Source organism: Podarcis muralis, chromosome 17 (genome assembly GCF_964188315.1).
Source record: "Podarcis muralis chromosome 17, rPodMur119.hap1.1, whole genome shotgun sequence".
Lineage (NCBI taxonomy): Eukaryota > Metazoa > Chordata > Lepidosauria > Squamata > Lacertidae > Podarcis > Podarcis muralis.
This window is the reverse complement of record NC_135671.1, coordinates 38016581-38036098: the sequence shown is the minus strand read 5'-3', so window position 1 is coordinate 38036098 and position 19518 is coordinate 38016581. Positions and strand designations below refer to the sequence as shown.

At 47.1% G+C, this 19518-nt stretch overlaps 2 protein-coding genes across 6 annotated transcripts; one reads left to right on the top strand and one right to left on the bottom strand.

Moving 5' to 3' along the window:
• Positions 1-4959: 4959 nt before the first annotated feature.
• LOC114587471 (uncharacterized) lies at positions 4960-9802 on the bottom strand. The gene is made up of 2 exons (XM_028711740.2): positions 9371-9802; positions 4960-7721 (listed from the first exon to the last, which is right to left on the bottom strand). The coding sequence occupies exons 1-2, from the start codon at positions 9800-9802 to the stop codon at positions 5913-5915; spliced, it is 2241 nt and encodes a 746-aa protein (XP_028567573.2). The 3' UTR covers positions 4960-5912.
• Positions 9803-9870: 68 nt separating this feature from the next.
• TAFAZZIN (tafazzin, phospholipid-lysophospholipid transacylase) lies at positions 9871-18102 on the top strand. 5 transcript variants are annotated; one of them, XR_013391108.1, is made up of 12 exons: positions 10777-10916; positions 12425-12577; positions 13875-14003; positions 14299-14344; positions 14567-14652; positions 15075-15155; positions 15288-15329; positions 15409-15471; positions 16315-16367; positions 16521-16598; positions 17028-17133; positions 17445-18102. XR_013391108.1 is itself a non-coding variant. In XM_028711736.2 (11 exons), the coding sequence occupies exons 2-11, from the start codon at positions 12469-12471 to the stop codon at positions 17544-17546; spliced, it is 789 nt and encodes a 262-aa protein (XP_028567569.2). In that variant the 5' UTR covers positions 9871-10009; positions 12425-12468; the 3' UTR covers positions 17547-18102. The 5 variants fall into 5 exon arrangements, 4 of the variants coding, with proteins under 4 accessions (XP_028567569.2, XP_028567568.2, XP_028567571.2 ...); XM_028711736.2 differs by lacking the exons at positions 10777-10916; positions 17028-17133 and adding an exon at positions 9871-10009; XM_028711735.2 differs by lacking the exon at positions 17028-17133.
• Positions 18103-19518: the final 1416 nt, after the last annotated feature.

Here is a 19518-nt window from a genome sequence, read left to right as displayed (position 1 = left end):
CAGTCCAAGAAGACTCTCAAGAGTCTCCTCCAGCACCAGAATTCAAAAGCATCAATTCTTTGGCGATCAGCACATATACTGAGTGCATTTCAGTGTTATGGGGCTTCTGTGGAAATACACTTAGAGAGCTCAATGACTTACCCCTGGTGTTTATCATGCCTAGTTTGGCCCGAGATATACATAGATCATGTGGCATGTGTAGCTGCCACATTAAGGTGTCAGTAAAGGGACGCGGGTGGCGCTGTGGACAGATACATCACACTAATTAATATATGTAAAGCTTCTGCGCACTTTCATGAGGGATAGTGAACACTATTGCTTGGCAATATTGTGTTGATCTCTTGCAATATCTAGAAATACTATTTAAATATTTTATTTAAATAAACTTTTATTTTATTATTATTTTTCACTTGAAACATGTGCAGTCCTATCCTTTAGCACAGTGGTGTACATCTACAGTACCACCCTTTCTTGTTACTACAGCGGGGGAGGAGCAATAATTCCTGCAAGCATATTAACTCCAGTTCCAGTCAATGGTAATAGGATGGATACTGCACAAAATGGATATAGTTTAACAATAGTTTCGAGTATTGTTTTTTTGTCTGGAAAGGTGCAGGATTTGCCTTTCTTATCCCATACCCTATGTTGCAACTAGTTTGCAATTCAAACAGGAATTCCCATATTCATTCTCTCCTCCCTCTCTCTGATCAGATCCCAAACCAGTAAAACAAGTGCAATTATTGTTCTACTGACTACTCACCATACTCCTATCTCCATCCGCCCCCACATTTCTTTGTTTCAGGAATCCCACAGGTTTCACTGTTCCCCAGGGCTTCCTAGCACATTCCCCTATCTCAAGTGACTCAAAATCAAACGTGTGCATCAGCACACTGAAATAAAACATCAATAGACATTTGAACACAGCAACTCAGCACATACACAAAAAGGACACAGCTCTAAGCACTAATATGTGCCAAGAGGTGCCATAGGAATAAATGTCAGAAAGACGCTTGCTTTCATAAAACCTTGTTTATGGAAGGGTAAACTGTACTTCCATCTGGTTTTGTCATCACAACCATGTATCGTCAGTGCAACCATGGGCGTAGTCAAGGGGGGCAGGAAGGGGCAGCTGTCCCCCCAAATAAATAAAATTAAATAAAAATACATCGGTAACTGAGGTTCTGCCCCCCCAAGAAAGGCAGCTGTCCCCCCAAATAAATAAAATTAAATAAAAATACATCGGTAACTGAGGTTCTGCCCCCCCAACAAAGGCAGCTGTCCCCCCAAATAAATAAAATTAAATAAAAATACATCGGTAACTGAGGTTCTGTCCCCCCCAACAAAGGCCTTCCCCCCCCCTAACAAAAATCCTGGCTACGCCCATGAGTGAAACTATATCCAGCAACAACTGAATATACAACCAACCACAATGCCATCACATTCAGTGAAAGTGTGGGGCAACTTGCTTAAAACTGATGTGGTAATACTACGGCAATCCATTACGCAGTATGTCTTCACTAGCACTAATAAAAGCTCATTAAGTATCAAGCACAACACCTGAGAAAGCAAAAGCATTTTCAATGCGATGTGTGTTACTGCTTGTTGGACATACCAGGATAACAGGTCAGATCATATACATGGTGGGGGTTGGGGGGCAGACACCAAGAACCATGACAGCTTAAACTCAGGGTTGCCAGTTAACTTCTAGGTCTGCTAATTATATATACTTTTACCTACCCCAGCCCTCAGTGGTCTGTGCCATGTATACTTGAAGAAGCACCTTGTGGGCGCTTCTACAGCATTTCATTGTGCACTCAGAGCTGCTCACGCGTGCATGTTTTGTGCCGTATCTACAGGACATCACCCTTGTCAAAATGCCACCCCATGTTATTTTTCCATTTAATCCAAATTTACAATTTCTGTGGAAACTCTGATAAGCAAAGAACACAAAAGAATCTTAATAATAATAATAATAATACTGTAATAATTTTTATTTATACCCCATCCTCCCCAGCCAAGGCTGGGCTCAGAGCGGCTTACAAGCAATAATAAAAACAAGTTGAATGATTACAACTTAAAAACAACATTAAAATACAACATTAAAATATTGAAACATTAAAATGTTAAAATGTAGCCTCATTGCAGGAGGAGAAGGAAAGGAAAAAAGAAAGAGAGGGAGGGAGGGAATCAAATTGGCTCCAAGCCAAAGGCCAGGCGGAACAGCTCCGTCTTGCAGGCCCTGTGGAAAGATGTCAAGTCCCGCAGGGCCCTGGTCTCATGAGGCAGAGAGTTCCACCAGGCCGGAGCCAGAGTTGAAAAGACCCTGGCTCTGGTTGAAGCCAATCTAACTTCCTTAGGGCCCGGGACCACTAGGGTGTTGCTATTTGTGGACCTTGAGGCTCTCCGTGGAGCATACCAGGAGAGGCGGTCCCGTAGGTACGAGGGTCCTAGGCTGTGAAGGGCTTTAAAGGTCAAAACCAGCACCTTAAATCTGACTCTGTACTCCACCGGGAGCCAGTGTAGTTTGAAAAGCACTGGGTGAATATGCTCCCATGGCAGAGACCCCGTAAGGAGCCTCGCTGCAGCATTCTGCACCCGCTGGAGTTTCTGGGTCAGCTTCAAGGGCAACCCCGCGTAGAGCGAATTACTTGAGAATTACATCTCAAGCCTGGAGATGATCGTCGTGTGGATCACTGTGGCCAGGTCAGGGCGGGAAAGGTAAGGGACCAATTGATTGATGTGGCGAAGGTGGAAAAATGTCGCCTTAGCTGTTGCTGTAACTTGTGCCTCCATGGAAAGGGAGGTGTCAAGGATTACACCCAAATTCTTAACGGAAGGCAATGGCACTAATTGGCCCCCCGCAAAAGAAGGGAGTTGGTCCCTCATCCCCATGCCATCCCGACCTAGCCATAGGACCTCTGTCTTCGAAGGATTTAGTTTCAATCGGCTCCCACGAAACCATCCAGCCACAGCTTCCAAGCATCTGGTCAGTGTGTTCGGGGCCGAGTCGGTGTGGCCATCCATCAGCAGATAGAGCTGAGTGTCATCAGCATATTGGCAACAGCCCAGCCCAAAGCTCCGGATAATCTGGGCAAGGGGGCGCATAAAGTTGTTAAAAAGCATCGGGGAGAGAATTGCGCCCTGCGGCACTCCACACACCAAGGAGTGGCACAACGACATTTCCCTCCCTAGTGCCACCCTCTGTCCCCGACCAGAGATAAAAGAGCACAGCCAGTTATGGGCTATGCCCTGTATCCCCACGTCTGCGAGGCGGTGGTCCAGAAGATCATGATCGACCATGTCAAAGGCTGCTGACAAATCTAAAAAGATCACCAGTCCTGACCCGCCTCGATCCAGCTGTCTACGGAGATCGTCTGTTAAACATCCTTACATCCTCCTCATTGTTTTAATCAAAACTTCCTAGCTAGAAGGTGCAATCCTATGCAGGAGTTTCACTAACTAAGTATACGCAGGGCCGGCCCAAGAAGGAAGATCAACATCAGGATCTGCTGTCAATTCAGGTGATGAATCCTGCCACCTGAGGCGGTCGCCTCAACTTGCTTCATGGGTAGGCCAGCTCTGAGTGCAGTCTTTCTCCACAGGAAACAGTTATCTGTTTTGGTTTTTGGCTGTTGCTTGTTGAGTTATGAAGAATTTCAATGATCAGTTTTTTTATTTGCACATTTAAAAAGTATCATATATAGTGGCTTTCTGAAATTTAAATGTTATAAATGCATTTTGACAAAAAAAAAGTACAGTGAACCATGAAAATGTGGGTGTTCTGACATACCTGCTACATTATATAAATCATCCAACAATAATATCTAGCATTTATATAGTGCTTAACCCAATTGTTGAAAGCTCTTGATATACATTCTTTCAATACTCCTTACAACAGTTCTGTGAGGTAGGCCACTGTTATTACATCTTTATTGCAGATGTGTCCCAGGATAAGTGAAAACCTTGCACTGATGGAACAATGGATAGTGCCCCAATTGACTAACTGCTACTCAATGTGCTTTTTTAATTGGAGATGCCAAGAATTGAACCTGGGTCCTTCTGCATGCAAAGAGGCAGTCTTCAACTGAGCTACCAGAGTGACTTGCCTGAGGTCATAACTGAGGGGAGATTTGAAGCAGGCGATTTGCCAGCTCACTTTCTTAGGAAAGATTCTACAGTGGTACCTCGGCTTAAGTACTTAATTCTTTCTGGAGGTCTGTTCTTAACCTGAAACTGTTCTCAACATGAAGCACCACTTTAGCTAATGGGGCCTCCTGCTGCTGCCGGGCCGCCGGAGAACGATTTCTGTTCTCATCCTGAAGCAAACTTCTTAACCCAAGGTACTATTTCTGGATTAGCGGAGTCTGTAACCTGAAGCATATGTAACCCGAGGTACCACTGTATATCAAGGGCAGGCAACCTAAGGCCCGGGGGCCAGATGCGGCCCAATCGCCTTCTCAATCCGGTCCACGGATGGTCCAGGAATCAGCTTGTTTTTACATGAGTAGAATGTGTCCTTTTATTTAAAATGCATCTCTGGGTTATTTGTGGGGCATTGGAATTCGTTCATCCCCCCCCCCCATGGTCTGAGGGATGGTGGACCAGCCCACGGCTGAAAAAGGTTGCTGACCCCTATTCTATATCATCTCTCTACAGCAGCAGTTCTCAGACTGGCCTTTACTTGTGGCCAGAGGGGAGGCCCCACACTAAAGTAACATGCCACAAGATAAACAGAGCAAACTAGGTGTCACCACATCTAAAGCTCCTTGTAACCTCATGGAGTCGCCTTGGCTGCATTTGAGAAGCCAGACTCCCGAATGGCAGTCTCAAGCTTCTGAGTTCCTCTCATAAGAGGTTCTTGGTAAGATCAGGAAGGGTGGAAAAGCTGCCGCGAAAGGCAACTTCCTTATTGCTGATGATCTTCCTGTGCAATATACAGTCAGAGGGGACTTCAGGGTGCACCGTCAGTTCATGACCATGGAAATGTTTTCTTTTATTTTAACAAAATGTATACGTCACTTAATCAACGCTACGCTTTCGTAAAAGAGAGTGTAAAATATTTATCAAAAGAATACAGTTCAAAGCAGCAAATTTCAAACCAAGTTTGTACGAAAGCCAACAAGCTTGTCCAGTGCTCAGCATGAACTGAGTGGACACAGGTCTGGCCCTCACCATGCAGGCGCACTGGGCAACTGTCTGAGGAAAACTCAGCAAGATTGCAGAAGGCATCTGGCAAGGGAGTATGGGCCAAGCCACCCTTATTTGTGTGAGAGCCCTCTTAGATGCCTAGGTAGTCCAGCCTGTTCTCTGGCCCTCCACTGCCCCTCCTCCCTCTCCCTGTGGCTTTATATCCTCCAAGTACTCCTTCTCTCCCATCAAGCAGATGAACGAGAGCTACCATGCCCCTTCTAGCACAAGTGGAGTCTCCAAGCAAGGAGAGCAAACATGGCCTCCTCAGGATTCATTGCCTTGTCATTGCTTGGTGGTAGGGACTGGGGTCTACTTAAGGGCAAGGTACTGGCAAGTTACTGGCGAGTCCCTGTAGCCCATCACACCTACACTGCTTAATACAGCAACAGCAGCAGCAACAACAGCACCTTTCTTGAGCCATCCCTGAGTATGCACCCTGGAACATACCCCCAAACACTCTGCAATGCATAGGAGTGATGTGACAGTTTCATTGGTGCCTCAGCAGAAGGAGCAACATGGAAAGAGTTTTTCTGAAGGTGGAACATGTGGAAAAACTGGGCTGCAGAGCAGTGGTGTGGGAGCCTGTGGCACTCCAGTCATTGTTGGGACTCCTTCAGCTCCAGCCAGTATGACCAATGGTTAGAGATGAGTATGAGAGTTGCTGTCCAACAACATATGGAGGGCACCATGTTGACGCTAGGCCACTGCTCTATGGACACGTATCATACAAGAAACTGGGAATTTTTCTGCAACATCATCATCATCTCTAACACATCATCCTGAAGGGAGGCCATTTTGGGTCCCAGGATTGGTCCATTGTGGCAGAACAGTTTTTCTACAGGAGCAGAATTTGGCAGAGTGGTGTTGAACTTGATAAAAAGCTTGGCGATGGCTGGGTATCTTTTCAGTTGCCTCAGCTCATGCGATGGATCGTTGAGGAACTGCACCCCAATATTCCTTAATGCGGACTCAGCTGCCGCCACCCCCTGATCATCAAAGCCATAAAAATCATCGGCAGCTTTCATTGCTGCGGCTTGACTGTCAGCCTTCGACGACAGAGTGTCACAGCGGAGCAGCTCCCGTAAGAAAAGCTCCTGAGCAATTTTCTTATCATCTTGACTTTGCAGCCAACGCAATTTAAAAAATGGATGTGATACAGAAGCAATGACTAGTGGCTTTGTATTTTTACTACTTACGGCTGTGTCAAAGGTCAGCATGTGCCCAAACTGCTTCTGAAGCTCCTCCTTCAGTGCATCTGCCAGGCAAGAAGTGTATTTTGGAGACACCGACTCAAGTCGGCTGTTTAACACAAGCACCATTGGCAGGACAGCACCGCAGAAAGACTCGATGGCCTCTTCTGTCTGAAGTTTGTCAAGTGCTGTAGCAATCGGAGACATCACCTCCAACCACTCCCCTAAGAACTCCAGCTCCAGGTTGGTAAATTTTGGAAGCTGGAGGCAGGCCATTATGAGATTCACCGTGCCACGCATGTCGTATATGCGGCAAAAGCTGTCAAACTCAGAATTCCATATGGAGGCCGGTTTGGAGAGAGACTTTCCGAGGGCGTAATTAACAAGCTCTGCATTTTTCAGGCTATCTTGGGAAACATTCCTTAAAGCACAACATTTGCTTGCCACGCTTTGGAAAAGGTGCCTGTATGGAGGGTTGGAGGCCAGTGCTCTGGAAGTAGCTGTCGCAGCCACAAAGCTGAGCGTGCAGGAAAAGCAGGCCACGCGGGGTGGCAAGTAGAAGAGGTCAGAAGAATCAACAGTGTCACTTGACAAGGCTTCATAAATGCGCACGTTGACACAGGCATCAGCATCCGGGGGATTCACTTGCTTCTCCCCATCACTCCCCTCTTGCTGGTCGAAGCTATCCTCCAGCTGCTCTTTGGGTCCAGAGAACAGCTGAAAGGTTTTCTGGAAATGGTTCCTGTTGTCCGTGACAATGTGTGTTATTTTTGTGGAGTCCAAATCATACTGCGAATGGATCTCAGTCAGCACAGAAGCAAGCTTGCTGTATGAACACGGCCCAGGAAAGCGTCGGAAGCTCAAGGCAGCAGATTCTCTTGCCAAGGTAGCTGAATTGATCCAGTGGCATGTGACACCCACATAACTTTGCCCCTGATGCATCCACACATCTGCAGTTGTACAAACATAAGAAACTGAGTCCAATTTCCTTTTAATTTTTTCAAGAACCAGGGAATACTGTCTTGCAAGGTTGTTCCGTAAGGTTTCTGTAGAAGTGACTGCGGCACTGGGAATAATCCCTTTAATCAAAGTGTGGAAGCCACTTCCGTCAACAATTGACAAGGGAAGCATATCAGTGATGAGAAAATTGAGAATTAGTTGATCCAGGTTTTCTTTGGATAAAGACTGATCACAGAGCTGGTACTGTGAGTAAGGGTCCCAATGAGGCTCACTGTATTTTGGAATTTTCTCAGAAACTTTTAACATGCCACTACCAATTTGTTTGCAATGGATATTCTTCCTTTTGTGCATCAGCTTCAGATATTTTTCTCCATGGATTCTCTACAACAGAGAAATATTTCAGTCAGTGCTATATGATATAGAAATTATTATGGGAATCATACAGAAATATATAAATGCTTGTCACATGCAAAAGTACTGACAGACCTGATGAATTGCTCAGTGACCTGTGGAGTCAGGATCTCACAGATATTGGGAGGAATTTAACATAGCACTAAGGAGATCAGCACAAACATTTCTGCGTGCTTGATGGAATCAACTCCCCTCTCCTCCCACCACATCCCATGTGCTGTTCTGGGGATTCTCCCAATCCCAACCTAAGCCAATGGGGGTTGCAATGGGGAGGAAAGTCCCATTGCACTGGCAGAGTCCTTATGTGGATGTCCACCCATTAGTCAAATCAAGCCCCTTTATTTTTCTTTTAAAATATCCAGTCTCCATAACCTTACAGAGAAATTTGCAAGAATGCTGCCAAATTGCTAAACGAAAAAAAGCAAAGAAGCAAAAGGATCCACTAACCTTGCTAAAAATTAATTTTAAGTAAAAATAAATTCTTTTTATAATACATCTGATTTTAAATTATGCTTTTTGCAAAGTCTCTTAGCTATGACAACCGATTAGAATCAACATATTCAGAGGCAGTATATCTCTAAATACCAAATGCTGGGCATAAAAAATTGGGGGTGGGTACTTTCCCACTCATCTTATGACCTTTCCTGAAGCATCTAGCAGGCCTTCCCAAACAGAATGATGGTTTCCTATGGACCTTTGGCTGGAGCCACTAAAACATGTGATGATGGGACCAGTGACCCTCCAGAGGTTGTCAAACTCTCATCACCCTCAGCCACCTTGGCCGGTGGTCAGGGATGATGGGAGCTGTGGTTCAACAACACTTGGAAGTCCACAGCTTCCCTATCCCTGCAAGATTCTTCTTACGTTCTAAGCATCTCCTATTTCATGATTATTATTTTAAAGTAAGATCATCCTAAAGGCAATAAATTTATCTGCTGTAGTTTGGCATTTGATGTGTATGAAAATATGCACTGAAAATATTTTGATGTGGTTCTCCAACGTGATGTGCTATCCCTTCTCCAGTCCAAGACTAGGATCCTTGAGGACTGGAGAGGTCAACCACGATTTGTGGAATCAGGTGATGTAAGAGTCCAGACTCCACTCCTTGCAATGCAGAATAGTCTTTGTTTAGCCTGGGGTCAGGGAACTTGTGGCTCTCCAGATCTTGCTGGATTACAGCTCCCACCATGCTTGACCACTCACTGGTCATGTTGGCTTGGGGCTGATAAAAGTAGTCCAACAACACCTGGAGAGCCACATCCCTGTTCCAGCCATAAGGGTAGAGATTAGCAACTGCAGGAGGGCCATGGCCTGAATCTGATCTATTGAGGACGCGCTGATCTATTGAACACGCGCACTCGAACCAGGCGACATCGGGGTCCGAAACAAGATGCTGCCGGCCGGGTGGGTGGCTAATAACGGCAAAGCGCTCCTGAGCATAATAAGCGGCCCTAAAGCGCACAGAGCACCTGAGCCGCCATCCCTTTTGCACGATTGCACGGGGAGTCTACATGCCGGTCGTGCCCACGGGGGCTCCCGGATCGCTAATCTCAAACCTTTCTGCAAATCGGGCTGGCTCACGTGCGAATGCGTAGTGGCCCTTTGCTGCCATTCTGTACCTGCACGTGCTTGGTGAAATTGGATGGCGCCTTGTGCTGCCCTCGGATGGTCTTCCTCTTGTGCCTGCACAGGCTGCAAACCGCCTGGATGAAGTTCCCGTCGTCTTCCACGACCTCGGAGAAGTACGTCCTCACGACGATGGGCAGCGCTTTGCTCTCGGGTTCCGCGGCTGCAGAAGAAGACATGCCGGCGGCTCCCGAGGTCGTGCACGGCTCCGGGACTGATGAATGGGAACCGGGACACGGGGAAGCCTTCGGCGGCCACCTGGAGAGGGCTTCTAGCCCCGCGAGGGCATGCGTCAACCCTAATGCGGCTGCTGGGAAATGTAGTCCTTTGCCAAACGTTTCACGCCGGTGCGTTTGTTTTTCTCCTTCACAATAAGAGAGACCATTCTTTGCTTTAGCTGCCGTTTTGATGCTCACGAGCTGCATCCAGTCACGCTTTCGGCTTCAACGCATTTCCACAGGGAAAAGGATTTGCACGTGGCGAGATGAGATTCAGTTATGAATCGCCATCATCACTTTTTATTTGCATATCACCTTTCTGTGTTGCTATACACAAGGCGCTTTACAAGCTGAAAAAGCAACAACACATACAGCAAAGGTCGCACATCTTATAACAAATCCGATCCGATACAAGTCAAAGTTATGACTTGAAATAAACAACATGCAAAACAAAGTAATATTCAGTGATCTATTACATTAAATAAAGGTTGCAATTCTATGCACGCTTTTCTGGGAGTAGCTCAGTAGGACTTCTTTGAAAACGTGCACCAGGATTTCGCCGCGAGTCTCCTGAAACAAAGCAAGTCCCTTTGAGTAAAATGTATAGGATCGCGCTGTTAAAGGGCGCCAAATATAGGGACATTGCACATGGAATATTGTGTTTGCTCCCATTTAAAATATATGTGCACCACGCAGAGAGAGATAAGGAATACAATATGCTTATATGAAAGGGGGGGCAGCATGTTTTAAGCGAGCTCAGCCAGCTCTTTTTTAACTCATGAGGAAGTTCCTAATCTAAGAACAAAAGCCTTTTCTGTCTGTTTCTGTTTCTCTTTCAAAATGCCGGAGTTCTCCACTCGTATCATAAAACCAAGGCGGGAGGAGGTTCATTATTCGTGATTATTCCTCACTAAATTAAAGCAGGATACTGCATTTCCCACTTTTAACTCGCAAGGCGAGGCGAATAGGGGATCCACCATAGAGATGCCACGGGGTAGAGCGACACTGCTGCCATCAACATTTAGCGGAAGCTCCGATCGTGCGCGTCACTCTGAACCACCATCCGGTTCCGAGGCCTTGCCGGAAAGCGTGCGTGTCACTCGAGTAGCCTTTTGCGACAGTTCACGGCCGCTAAGTGTCCGAGAACGCTTTACGACCCTCTGTTTCGGATTACGCCTCTTTTATTAAAATAAAAATAAATAAATAATTAAAAAATATTTACGTGGGAAGAGAGTTTGCAAAACTGGGGCGCTTTGGGGCCGAGCTACTTCTTTCTCGCCGCGATAAGAAAGAAGAGGAGTTTGAAGGCAGCTAGCAGGAGGTGAGTGGGGTGCAATGGGGAGAAGCGGGGAGGAGGCGCCGCTTGCCTCCCGCTTCATTCCCGGCGTCTGGCATCTCCGTCTGGCACCCGCCTCCCCCGGCGGAAACCGGCCGGCAGAGGCTGCTTGGTAGAGAAGGGCGGGGGAAAGGGGCTCCCAGACCCCCAGGCAGAGAGAGAGAGAAAGAGGCGCCAAGGCAAAGGTCGGAAAGGGGCGCGCAGACCCTCCCTCTTCTCCAGGGGCGCCCCTGATGGAGAGAAGCCGAGCTAGGCTTCCGATTTCATCCCGGAACGTCCCTTAGGAATGTTCCCTTAGGACGGGGGGGGGGGTCCAAACTTTTTTCATAGACGGCCAGATTTGATGAAGTGAACATGCGTGAGGCCCCGACCAAAGTTGTTTTTAAGATTGAGCTTTTTAAAGATTTTACCCCAGGAGATGAACTGCCACAGGGACCGGATTAAACCGACCGGCGGACCGGATTAGGTCCCCAAAGTGGACTCTGGACATGCTGCTTTAGGATGTCCCTCTTTCCATGGGAGAGATGTGGGAGGGTATCGGGGCGCAGGTGGGGAGCGGTGGGCTCCGGGTGGCTGCCTGCCTGCTTGCTGCAAGAAAAGGAGGTGAAGGCTGGTAGGAAGGGAGAGGACGACTGAGGGATTTGGTGCATCTTTCGTTACACCTCTGTATGCACACAGGGGAAGAAGATTCGGCTCACAAAAGAAATTACCTAGATTTCTAGAATTCTGATGTGTTTTTAGTTTATTCCTGGTTTTTACTTTTTGTATGTTTTATTTTTTAAAAAAATAGTTCTATTGTACTGTTCTTTTTGTAAACCACTTAAAGGTTTTTCTACAATCAAGAAGTGAAATAAATAAATACGAACAAAAGTGCAATAAATACCCACCTAAAACATTTGAGAGCCATTTCTTGAGTTTGTGTTGCTCAGATTGCTCCTCTGATTAGAGGACCAATTTAAAAAAGAATGGGTGCATCAGGGATGACGGGTGGAAAGAAGGCATTCCCTCAAAATACTTCTCAAAATTACCACTTCTCTCCAAGCTTTCATTCACAGTATATTTGTATTTAATGTGTATAGTAAAATCCCTGCACCACTAACTAGTGGTCTTTGCCACCCTTTCACACCTCCACCTCAAATTTTTCTAGATCTGGGGTAAAACAACACAACGGAGGTGCTTTAGTAATAGTTTTTGCTGGGTGTGGACTTGCAACAGCAGTTTCTCAATTTCTATAGGGTTGGCCCAGGTAACTTCAGTTGCAACCTCTCTGTTTCTCATCATTGCACTGTTCTGCATAATCCTGTTGTTTAGCCTCATCACTTTTTTCTTTTTTTAAATGTGGTGACAGCCCTCAGGCAGAGGTTAGACGGCAGGATGTGGTGGCTCCACCTGCAAGTTGCAACACAACCTTCTTGGCAGGGGAGAGGACTACATACCAAGAGCCGTAGGCAAATGTGATAGGTTGCAAAGCAATCTGCTGTTCTCTTTGGCAGGGACAGCTGACACTCTTACCTCAAGGATTGCCAGGGATGGGAAGATGCCCCTTGAGGTGAAATGGCCCTTTCCCCGGGCCCCACATCTGCCCTGGACCTTGGCCAGCAGGGTGGTCATGGGCTTGGTGGGCACCTACAGCTGCTTCTGGACCAGTGAGTACCTGTAACTTCTGCCCCTACACAGCTAGTGTCACAAAAGGGACAAAAAGAGTTCCTGGCAGGGTATGCAGAAATGCTTGACGGCATTGCCATTTAGGCTCCCTGGAAGACTGCAGCAGTACAAGAGACTCATGCTGTGCCTGGAGCTCAGGAAGACATGGGGAGATTCCTTAGAATATGTAGAAGTGGAGGGGATCCCGAGGTTTTGACTCACTTCTGCTGGGCAGGGAAATGGAGACTGAGCTCTTGGGATCAGAACTAGATTAGTGACGGGGTGGGCATAGGGTGGGGGTGGGGAACCTATTTTCACCTGAGGGCCAAATTGTCTCTTGGGCAAACTTCTGGGGGTCATATGGGTGGGTGGAGCCAGAAGCAAAGTGGGTGGAACAAGAGAGAGGATTCTTGCCTTTGTGTAATAGGTTACGTTTCACCTGAGCAGAAACCAGAGGCTTCTACACAAGGCAAGCAAGAGACAAAATCTCTCTGGAAGCAGGGTGAAAAGCAGGGCTCGGAAGTGGTACAGCCAGAGGAGAGTTTTGAGGCCACTTCTGCCTCAAAGCCAGTGACGGAGCTGTCCGTGTGCTCCATTGGTTTACACATCTTGGCCTCTCCCTCTTCTTTATAGCCACTCAGTCTTGCCTGAGGGCCACCAGAACCCAGGAGCCAGGCCTTGTATTAAGCTAGGTCTTCTGTTTTCCCCATTTCTCCCCGATGCCCCTAATGAGAGCTGTTGTAGCTCATCTCTGCCAAGAGCTCGCTAGGTATCTTTTGGCAACCCATCCACTACTAGCACTCTGGCAATGGTGGATGTAACAATATTGACCTTGCAAGGTTGTTTCAAGGTTGTTGCAGCAAAACAATGTGTGCATCTCAGTGGGGCAGCTTGCACTTCGAATGCAGAGTGTTCAAACCTTGGCATCTCCAGGCATGTCTGGGAAAGATCCCTGAACCCAGGAACCAGACAGTTCTGCTTCCAGTCTGTGTAGCCAATACCAAGGCAGCTTCCTATGTGAACTGTGTGTAATGCTTTGACTGGACTTAACCGTCTTGGGGTCCTTTACCTTTACATTTACCTAATGCTTTGCTCAAAACTGCCATATGACTGCTAACTATGGAAAGCCACAAATTATTGCCGCTATTCATTGTTATTAATGGCTAGCTAGAGCACTGGGAACCTAGACAGAGCGATCTATCTTGCTCCAGTCTGAATTCGAGCCTAGGAACTCCTCAGCCTTTCTCTCTACACTCTCTTTGCTGTCACTGAGCTGTCATTTTGCTCTCCCACTTTCAGGGTATATGAACCAGCTGAATGTCCATAACAAAGAAGTACTGTATGAGCTTATTGAGAAGCGCCAGGAAGGCATCCCTCTTTTGACGGTCTGCAACCACCAGTCCTGCATGGATGATCCACATCTGTGGGGTAGGGTACTAGAAGGGAAGTGCTGCCACCTGGTGGATGGGAAGGGGAAGGTATTGCTTTTTTCTTCAGTTTGAGAGACCAGGCCATTCACCTTCCTGAGGTCTGGAGCACTGTGGGCAAGAATGGGTGCTCCCCCCACCCACTCCCTTAGGACCTTCATGAAGGAGGCTTAACCTGTCTTTCTTAAGGATGAACCCCAAGCCTGACCCCCTGTGCATGCAACATTTTCCTGCATTAGCTATGGTAGATTTAATTTGGATTGTTCCCTGTATTAATATAGTTGTGCCTCCCCCAGGGATCCTGAAATTACGGCACGTCTGGAACTTGCAGAAGATGCGCTGGTAAGTATTGGGAAAGGTGGTTATTCCCTGTGAGGAAGGAACGAGCTGAGATCTACAGGGATAGGGCAGTATACAAACTGAATATATAAAACTAAAAGCTCCTAGGTGTTTGTGGGGCTGCCCATCATATTCAGTTTGAGCTCCCAAGGTTTTGGAGAGCCCAGATGAAAACTTGGCTGAGCATGTTGTGACGTGGTTTTAACAGTCTCTGTGCTCTCTCAGGACCCCAACAGCTGCAGACATCTGCTTCACCAAGGAGCTGCATTCCCGTTTCTTCAGCCTTGGGCGATGTGTACCTGTCTGTCGTGGTAAGCAGATGGTTTGCTTAATAGACATGGGGCAGGCAAGCAGCTCTTGGGTTATAAATGGGGTGGTTGCCCAGACAAGGCTTGGGCCATGGACAGCTGTACCAAATCCAGGCCTGAGAAGTAATTCACTTACTCAGTTTGAAGCCTTGTGCCTCCATTTCTCCCAGCCTCTATTTTCCAGCTGACATGTGTAAAATGGGAATAATAGTGGCTTATCAACAAGGATCCTGTGAAGAAAGAGATTTTTAATTGCCTTGCAAATGAAAAGGGTTCTTATTAAGCATCACTCTTAAAGGCAAAAATCTGTTTTCTTTTCAATGCTTATGACTTGTCTAGGCATGGTGAGAGAATGTTCTGGTTAGGGCTGCATGAGCCCTCCATGTGGGATTGAACTGCCATTAATCTGTTCATTCTTCCTGCAGGAGATGGAGTCTATCAGAAAGGCATGGACTACATTCTTGAGAAGCTCAACCATGGAGACTGGGTTCACGTGTTCCCAGAAGGTAGGTAGCAATACTTGGAAGTGGTTCTGTGAGCATACTGGGATATAGGTGTGGTGGTGATATTGCTTGCTTCAGAGGCTAACCTACACTGCCCACCAGTTGCCCTAACTGTTCTCCATCTTCCTCTTCCAGGCAAAGTAAACATGACTCAGGAATTCATGCGCTTCAAATGGGGTAGGTATTTTATAGTAGGAGAGGAGCATTCTGGGACCATTTCATCCTCTCTAACTCCCCTTCCTCTTATTTCTTCCAGGCATTGGGCGTCTTCTGGCTGAATGCCGCCTTCACCCCATTATACTGCCACTCTGGCATGTAGGTGAGACCTGAATCAGGAGAGGGACGAGGTCTGATGTTAGGCAGGTGGCAATGGCATAGGTAGAAGATATAAGGGTTCTCAGATTTCTGGTGGAATAGGACACTTGTGTTCCTTTAAGATCTGTGTAGAAAGGTTGATTTTGGCAGGTACCAGATTTCCCACCCAAGGGGGCTTCCAAAGGCAATGCCCAAAGTGTGCACAAGGAAGGCTGGCAGAATGTGACACAAACTAGCTCTCCATCTTACTTTCCAAACCAACATTTTGTATTTCAGAAGTAGTTTAGTGAGAATATTGAGATTCAGGATGCAGGAATGGGTTTTGAAAAACCAACATGACCTTTTCTTCTCACTTGATGCTGGAGGGTACCCTGGAACAAGTAACTCCTCCCATCTACTTCCAGAGGTAGCTCTATTTAAACCTTGTTCTCTGAAGTGGGAGGAGCCTCTCCCAATTTTCTGCTCTGCCGCTGCTGAGTGAGCCGGGGCTCCACACACAACTCCAACATTTATCTAGCACATGATTTTTATTTTTTTATCTTTGGTAAAATCTTACAAACATAAAAACTGTTAAAGCCAGGTATTAAAAAAAAGAAAAGAATTTAAACACATGTCAATTTCTACTTTGTCTGAATAGGCAGTATGTCTAACCTACTTGCATAATCCACATGGAATGCTATGAATTTAGTAGTGGAGGCTCTTTTCAGGTCCTGCTAAAATGATCCCTTCTGTACAGATACACAGGAATCCTATTCCATTTTGTCATTATATATATATATGGCTTATGATGGGGCTGGGATCAAGACTAACTGTTTGTGTTGTTGTTTTCCCCGCTCCATCTCCCTAGGAATGAACGATGTACTCCCCAATGCACCCCCATACGTGCCCCGTGCTGGGCAGGTGAGTGTTGGAGGTGGGAAGAGGCGCTCCTAGCATTGCAGATGGGAGTGGCAGGGGATTCTAAGTCACCAGCAAGTTGAAGACTTGTGCAAGTGAAGCCATTTGCCTCCCTTGTTACCAGTTTGCTCATGCTGCCTTTTCTTCTTGTTACAGAAGATCACCGTGCTAATTGGGAAGCCATTCAGTGCCCGTCCGCTGCTGGAGCACCTGCGGGCAGAGAACAAATCAGCGGTGAGTGCAAAGTAGGGAAGAAATAGGATGGCTGATCGTTAAGGGCTTGACATACTGCACTGCTGGGTTCAGAGCTGGATTCATCCTTAAGGTTCATTCTCATAGAGTTGGGCACTAGTAAAACAGGGGGCCTTGCAGGGATGAGCAGTTACAGATTTCCCCCCAATGAGGGAAGACTGTGTGCCAAGCCTGCTTCTTATGTTTGCCTTTCATAAGAACATAAAAAGAGCCCAGTGGCCCATCTAGGGCACCAATCTGTTCGCACAGTGGGTGGCCAGATGCCATGAGTGCAACAGGACTCTGCCCACCTGCCATTCTCAGCAACTGGTATTCAGAGGCATAATACCTCTGGCAGTGGAGGCAAAACACAACCATTGTGGCTGTCATATACCGTAATTCCCTGAAACATGGGACTATTCCTTTTTATAGTACAATTGGAAATCAACAGCCGTCTTTCTAGATGTGGGAGAACGATGATGGGAATAAGTAAGACTGATCTGCTAAGAGAAGCAGAAGTATTTATCAGCTGTTGAAGGTATGATGAGTTCAGGCTGGCATCGATGGGAATGGGAGAGACTGGGGAGGGGGGGGCTCAAGCTTTGCCTACCTGGCTGATTTATAAATTGGTCCACCTTAGCTGCATGATGATTTTATCATTTATGCGTCAGGAGTCTTTGAGATCCCAAACGATGGCTTAGGTTGGGCCCCAGGCTTGTGCATTTGTTTGAACTGGAGGTGGGGAATAGTTCTTGGGATACACCTGCTCCTGGTGTACCCATCCGCACGTAGGCGGAGAGCTGGCGTGTGTTGCATGGACTTGCTGACTACGGCTCCTTGTGTTTGCAGGTGGAGATGCGGAAAGCGTTGACTGATTTCATTCAGGAGGAGATCCAGGCACTGAAGGACCAGGCCGAAAGGCTGCATCAGACTTTCAAACTTCAGGGCTAGCGATGTGAACGGGATGAGCACCAGAAGCTCTTCCACCAAAGCATGGATTGTGCAGTCCTGTGCGACACGATGCATGGACTACCTCTGACGTTCCCACTTTGCCACCTGTTGCCCATGCCACGCCACAAGTGGACTGGCATTGCATGTAGAGAGATGGATGAAGGCTCTCTGCGTACCTCATGGAGCCCCAACCCCACCTGTGTGTCTCACGCTCTGTTGTTGTGCTTCCTCCCAAAGGGAGGGGAGAAACACAGAAAGACTATTGAATGTGGAGTTCCCTGTGACCAGAAGCAGAGGTGCTGGAAGGAGCTTGGGCCCAGACTGGCAGCTGTGGGTGATGGATATACAGGACCAAGGGGAGGAGCTAGGGAGGGGACGGTATAGCAGGCTCCGCCCCTCCTTGCAGTGACCCCCTTTTTGCACCAGCCTGCATTGCTTAGTGGGGGCTGGAAAGGATCGGTGATTGATTCCGTCAGTTCTCTCCTTTTTTGTAGAATATTGGCCCCAATGTGGATTTTATACTTGGCAATTTTCCAATAAATGATTTTAAACCCTGCTGCAGCCTGTGCTGAGTTCTTCTGGTGGCTGGGAGGAGGGTAGGACTGGCGATGGCTCTCTGCACATGCTGTTCTTTGTTCAGAAAGAGACACATGCAAAGGATGCCTCAGCTGTTTATATCAGTTCGCCTCTGTTTATAGGAGCCTTTCCCAGCCAGGTGGCTGATGGGATTTGTAGTGCAAAACATTTAGAGGATGCCAGGCTGAGGAAGGCTGTGGTTTAGTGTCAAGGAAAATGCCTCCCTCCTGCTGACCAGAGGAGACATTGTGCTAGAAAGTTGTCAAGGCTTCTCTCTTCACTTGCATCTCTCTCTCTCTCTCTCTCTCTCTCTCTCTCTGTGTGTGGTGATTTAAGTGTCACACAGAACATACCCATTGCAATTTGACTTACCACTGTGGGCAGTGGAGAGTGAGGGAAGATGATTCTGATGACACTGGCCAGGATGGACCTTCCCTTTTCAGCAGTACAGTGGTACCTCGGGTTACATACGCTTCAGGTTACAGACTCCGCTAACCCAAAAATATTAGCTCGGGTTAAGAACTTTTGCTTCAGGATGAGAAAAGAAATCGTGCTCTGGCGGCGCAGCGGGAGCAGGAGGCCCCATTAGCTAAAGTGGTGCTTCAGGTTAAGAACAGTTTCAGGTTAAGAACGGACCTCCAGAACGAATTAAGTTCTTAACCCGAGGTACCACTGTAATAATAATAATATTTCTTACCTGTCCTTCACCATCAGGTCTCAGGACAGGTTACAACAATGTAAATCTATTGAAAACAGTTTTTAAAAATGCAATTAGAGCAGGTCCTGAAAAATATCTCGGGTGTCAAAAGGCCAGGATAAAGAGCTGTGTCGTAATGAAATCTGCCAGATGCAGCTCCCTGGGGAGGGGATTCCACAGCCTGAAAAGATTGCTCTCTTCTGGGCCGCCACCCAGTCCCCAACTTCTGAGTATGACGACCCTCTGCTGACCTTAACACCTGAGAGGGTTCATAGGGAAGGAGACAGTCAGATATTTGTGGCCTGATTCATGAAGTGCTGGAAGAATCTGCACTAGTTCTTGCCCAGAGGACTCATGCAGTTAGGCAGCTTCCTTGGCCTGATGCACCTCAGTGACGTGGCCACTTTAGGTACCACTACTGTTTTGATTTTCAGCTGATTCTGGAAAATCTTTGTCTCTTTCCAATCCAGTGCAGTTTTTATTTCTTTTTCTGCTGAAGTGTGGGCTTGTTTCCATATGGTGCTGCATCTTGGCTAACAACAGCCATCCCATCCATAGAAGCAAACTTCCTTTTATAAGGGTGGGTGGAGTAGTGGCAAGCTTATGGTATCAGCCACAACCAAGAAGGTCCTATCCTGCATCTCCACCAAGTATGTCTGTGAGGGTGGTGGGACCAAGTGAAGGGCCTGCCCCGAAGAT

What these genes read in the sequence shown, in the direction of transcription:
- LOC114587471 (XM_028711740.2), bottom strand. Translation starts at nt 9,802, where the DNA reads ATGCAGCTCGTGAGCATCAAAACGGCAGCTAAAGCAAAGAATGGTCTC. An exon ending in ATTTCACCAAGCACGTGCAG is followed by an intron (nt 7,722 to 9,370) that starts GTACAGAATGGC and finishes TCTCTGTTGTAG; the next exon opens with AGAATCCATGGAGAAAAATA.
- TAFAZZIN (XM_028711736.2), top strand. Translation starts at nt 12,469, where the DNA reads ATGCCCCTTGAGGTGAAATGGCCCTTTCCCCGGGCCCCACATCTGCCC. An exon ending in ATTCATGCGCTTCAAATGGG is followed by an intron (nt 15,330 to 15,408) that starts GTAGGTATTTTA and finishes TATTTCTTCCAG; the next exon opens with GCATTGGGCGTCTTCTGGCT. An exon ending in GGGCAGAGAACAAATCAGCG is followed by an intron (nt 16,599 to 17,444) that starts GTGAGTGCAAAG and finishes TTGTGTTTGCAG; the next exon opens with GTGGAGATGCGGAAAGCGTT.